Source organism: Magnolia sinica, chromosome 12, assembly GCF_029962835.1.
Source record: "Magnolia sinica isolate HGM2019 chromosome 12, MsV1, whole genome shotgun sequence".
Taxonomy (NCBI): Eukaryota; Viridiplantae; Streptophyta; class Magnoliopsida; order Magnoliales; family Magnoliaceae; genus Magnolia; species Magnolia sinica.
In genome coordinates, this window is record NC_080584.1 from 69,742,504 (window position 1) to 69,747,660 (window position 5,157).

Consider the following 5,157-nt stretch of genomic DNA (forward strand, 5'->3'; position numbering starts at 1 on the left):
TACTTATCCAGGTTAGGTTGTTCTACAATGGTTGTGTTGTGAAGGGTACCTTGCTTGTCAATAAAAAGGTACAAGTATTTTCATTTTCATTTTCATTTTTTCCATCAATTTTTAGGTGAAACTTCTAAAGATAATGTGAGATTTTGGTTAAGACCATTATTAACACTTGCCTGATTGATGTGGACAAAGCTGAAAGTTAAGATGCAGCAGGACTATAATTGCAGCGGGTTTCTTGGAATTGTTGAAGGCAATTGCTTTCTTGTATCTTGGTTTAAGATACTATGTGTGTTGAATATCATTTAATGAATGGTATCAACTATATAAATCCTTGAATTGGTGCAATTTGGTAATGGATCCATGCTAATTAGTGGCCCACCTCTTGAATGATATCTGGCCCAAAAATTGCGCTGATTATGTACCAGTTAACAATAAAGCCATTTTCATTAGGAAAAAAAAAAAACCATACCACAGGTTCTAAACTTATCGTTGTCTTCACACACTTTCATATCCACGTTCTCATCTCTACAACACCCAAATCTCTACTCATGCCGCTTTCTAACTGCCTAACAGTTTACCTCATATAGCATAATAGGTCCTCCCTTTTTTTCTTTTTTCTTTTTTATTGCTTTATAAATTAAAATTTGTATACTTGTGTATCTTTCAATGTTATAATGTTAACTTTACAATGAATCGTCATGCTTTTTACAGTTTCCTTGTTTGACACCTCATGTGCATGTCTGATGTCTTAACCATCTGTATTTCAATGGTTTCAACCAATTTTTGCATCTCATGTGCACACACTCTTTACTCTTTTATATTTCAATGGTTTCAACGAATTTTTGCATCATAACACTTGTTTATTAAGCATTTGGATCACAAAATGTCAATAAACAGCCTAGCATGCAAATCGATGTAGTCAATGTTACCATAAATCTAGCTCAACGCTCAAGGCTAGAGCCTTCTGTAGCTATAGTTGGTGTAATAAATGACCTGATGAGATACTTGTGCAAATGCTTCCTGTGCTCCATTGAATTACCAAAATTGGGAGATGCCATAAATGAGCAGAGGGCTGCTCTGCATTCTACTCTAGGGAAGTGCCTTGTACAACTGGCAAATAAGGTGTGTTAATCCTCTCTACTCTCCATATATCAATAAAAACTGCAATCTCCTTTTTATGTGCTTTCAAAACTAAAAGGAGCATCTTGGAATCTTGTGACCCATAGATATTTCAGATCAGAAAATAGCTCTCTCTCTCTCTCTCTCTCTCTCTCTCTCTCTCTCTCTCTCTCTCTCTCTCTCTCTCTCTCTCTCTCTCTCTCTCACACACACACACACACACACACACACATTTCCTGTTGTGGTGTTTAGGAACCAAGGAAGCTGTATCAGGCATTTTGGGCATTTTGGGATCCTTAGTAACAATTCCAAAAAAAGAAAAGTTGTGATGCTCTAGCAGAGTGTAATGGATGTCACCTTGTTAGATTTAATTATTTTGAAGCATTCCATGGGATTCCTGTGGTAATAACTATCATCTCCATTTCAGCTTGTCTGTTCAACTTTGAATATAGAGATGCTACCTCATTCAAGTCTTTGCTTCTATAAAGTTGGTCATTTAATTTTTGTGTCAAGAGTACCTATCACCACATGCATCAACTGTGAACTACCACCATTAGCAACAAAATGGAACTATCAGTTGAATAACTCAAGCCGTGGGTCATATGCGCACCACTAGCTCTAATGCCACTTCCCTTCCATCTGAAAATAACTCCCATTGTCTCAGATAATTCTTTGATGCATTCATTCTTGCTTGCATTGTCTTTCTATTGCATGCGAGAAGAGAGTATTTATTAATGCTTGTTGTGTTGACTATATGGCCTTGGGGTTGCTTGATGTGTTTTCTAGGTTTCTTAGCTCTCGGGACAAGGAGTGGGTTGTTCATCTCTAAGGTTTCTGCTTCTAATCCCGGCTTGCGGGGGGAGCAGGGGTTTGCTATTCCGTTAGTAGGAATGGCTGGCTTGAGGGCCACAGGATGTCGTATGCCTTTTCTTTTCCCCCTTTTTGTTCATTTTTTCTTTTTAGGATATATGATGGATGAACTTGGTTTCATTGCAGAACTCATGGTCTCTAATGCTTTGGTTTCATGGCAGAAAAAAAGGAATTATTGTAAGGCATTTTTTTTAATATCTTCTTTTGGATCTCTAGTGCTTAATTAGCACAAAAGGTTTATCTTAATTTCTATTTTTAGCTTCACAATTTCTTTCACGATGCATGAACTTGGCTTGTCTAAGAAATTTCTAACAAGTCCTTGAAGGTCAAATTCAATTATAACTTATGGTACGATTTAATCATATACTGGTTCTTATCTTAGACATTTTGACATATATTCATGTAGTACCTTGTACTCAGTTGTAGATAGTTTGCAAATGGCAAGGTTTTGAAGATTGCAAATATAATTGTTGGCATATCTTGAAGGATCCAACAACAGAAATTAACTTTTCAACTCTCAAAATTTACCTTGGAAGGTTTTAGTCCACCATTACTATAGGGCTTTTAGATTGTATAGCAGAGGTATGTGCAATAGTGGATGGGCTTTGTAACTGTTATAGCTTGGGTCTTAGAAATTTGCAGGTGGAAAGTGATTCTATAATTATTTTTGAAGGGATACATGTGCATTCAAAGGGCCCATGTGGTATTGGTGGATTGAAATTTAGAAACATGCATCAATTCATCCATTCTATTTGAGGGGCGAACTCAGTGGTATTGGTATATGTTTCCGTCCACAAATGTTTCTAAAGATAAGCTACACAAAGGAAATGGAGAGCTTATCTATTTCCTGTTGCATTCATGTTGGCTAGATCATCTTATGTTGACCTTCTCCCATGTTTAGCAATGGCCCATTCAGCAATTTTCCACGTGTTGCAATTATCAATATAGGACTCATGGTAGAATTTGTCAATCTATGTCAATTTTAGTAGATCCTGTATATTTTCTTGTTGCGGTTTCAATTTTTCCTTCAGCATTAATGTTCAATTTCTTGTTGGTATTTGTTCATGTTACTTGCAACCTATGAAATAACATGTTTGAGTTGGCGAATTATCTAGTTGGCAATTACAAAACTAATAACGACACAAATAGCATTACCATCAACCCAGGGAGTTTCACTATTTGTGAGAAAGTAGCTTGAGCTGTTATTTACATGGATTGCACGGGACCATCTGCAATGTCATGCTGTTTCTTTGTTAGGATACTATTGTAGAGCTAAGCTCCTTAGCATGTAAAGGAGCTTGCAAATACCTCTTGGGCAAATACCACAGAAGATTTTTTATTTTTCATTTTATAGGCATCAAAATATCCTACTTGGGTTGCCTGTCATAATCAATATTCTGAAGTTCAAAATCAATTTGGAAGTTTGATGTTTGTTAGGCCGTAAATGTTTCAATTATTTTGTCTGATTCATGGATGTTTATGTTCCATCATCAATCCAGCTTATAAAATTGTTGATTGTTGTAAGATCAACCTTAGAAATGACAAGCTCATGAAAGGGTCTGGACAATGCCTATGATGAGAACATCTAAATCTGAAAATTTATTCATGTGCAGCAATTCATTAATGAAAAATTAGGTGCTTCTGCTTGCAAGCAAATCACCTTGACTATTAAACTAGAGAAAATATGTAAGTATTGGAAATAAGCTAATAATCACATTTTATTGTAGATTAATTCAGCCCCTTATTATCATCTTTCTTTTCATAAGCCAGGCTACTGTTCATTTTTTGCAAAAAAAATTTTAAATTTCGTTAACTCATCCACGTGCCGATGTTGCATGGCCTGAAAGCTGCACTTACCATTCATCTCAACCATTTGTGTTGGTCCATTTTTCTAGCCATTAGGATTGATCAACAGATTTACTAATCTTATAGATAGTAACGTTGATCCGAACGTCATCCAATCTCATATCTGTTGTTTGCTCACTAATCAATTGATGCTTTCCTTTATTTCATTTATAGTTTTAAATTTTCTTAGTCTACCAATCTTGATTAGATAGTCTAATTCTCATGCTTTGGTTTGACGAGTTTTATAATCTGATAAGACTTCACATTGTTGATTTGGTTTTGAGTCAAGGAGGTAACTTGATATTTTACTTTGAGACAAGTCAGTCATCATCCAATAATTGTTGCATGCCACTGTGAAGGTAGAGGACGGAAATTTTTGGGAGAGTAATTTAAAAAGCAAATTTTGGGCTCGTTCAATCCATCTTGATCCTGTTGGTTTTCTAACTCTCAAGTTTGATGATGGTGAAGTTTTTCAGTGGAGTAAGGTATGAAAATCATGAATGAAAATAGTAACATTTGTTTCCTCATGTGGTTCAAGCTGAAATGTGTATTTCTTTTTTTATTTTTTCTTCAGGTCACAACTTTTGTGTTCTACCAATCACTAATCACCAAAACTTGGACTGTTCCCTTTCAGGAGATAATTAATATGGTGAGACCATTCCTTTTGTGTCAGTTTCATTCCTCTTTGAGTTTTTATTAATTCATTAAGAAAAAAAGAAAAGAAAATGGTCATACATGATGGATTTCTTTCACTTTGTCTTTTTTTCCCCCAATGGTCATTCTGATTTATGAATGCCATGACTATTTGTAGGATGATGGAATATATGAAGCTGTTGCAGGAAGTGACTTTGTCATTACTAGAGTTAGATTTTAAGACAACTCTTCAAAGTACTACATAAATGACCGTGGAAGTAATTTTACAGAGGTCACTAAGAAATTGAAAGGAAAAGGAGTGGACTTGGACAATTGTAATTTCAGCATTATTCTAATTGTAAATGTAATTGAATGAATGAACGATTGTAATTGATTGTAATTGAATGAATGAACAATTGTAATTGAATAAATGAATGAACGATTGCAATTGAATGAATGAATGATTATGCAGGTGGTAATTGAATGAACAAATGATTATAATTGTTTTTTAAATGTAGGCAATAGCTACGGATATTGATCGTAACTGATAATCTGACAACCGTATCTGTTATTAAATTTGGCATATAATTGCTACAGATTATATATGTAGCTATTGTAATCTATGGCTACGGATTATATCCATAGCCATAGATATAGCTGCTACAGATTATATCTGGATGTACTTTTCACTAC

The 5,157-nt window shown here is 34.9% G+C and overlaps 1 protein-coding gene across 1 annotated transcript; it reads left to right on the forward strand.

Moving 5' to 3' along the window:
• The first annotated feature begins 201 nt into the window (after positions 1-201).
• LOC131220217 (uncharacterized) lies at positions 202-4,876 on the forward strand. The gene is made up of 4 exons (XM_058215180.1): positions 202-261; positions 4,191-4,316; positions 4,406-4,480; positions 4,643-4,876. The coding sequence occupies exons 1-4, from the start codon at positions 202-204 to the stop codon at positions 4,703-4,705; spliced, it is 324 nt and encodes a 107-aa protein (XP_058071163.1). The 3' UTR covers positions 4,706-4,876.
• Positions 4,877-5,157: the final 281 nt, after the last annotated feature.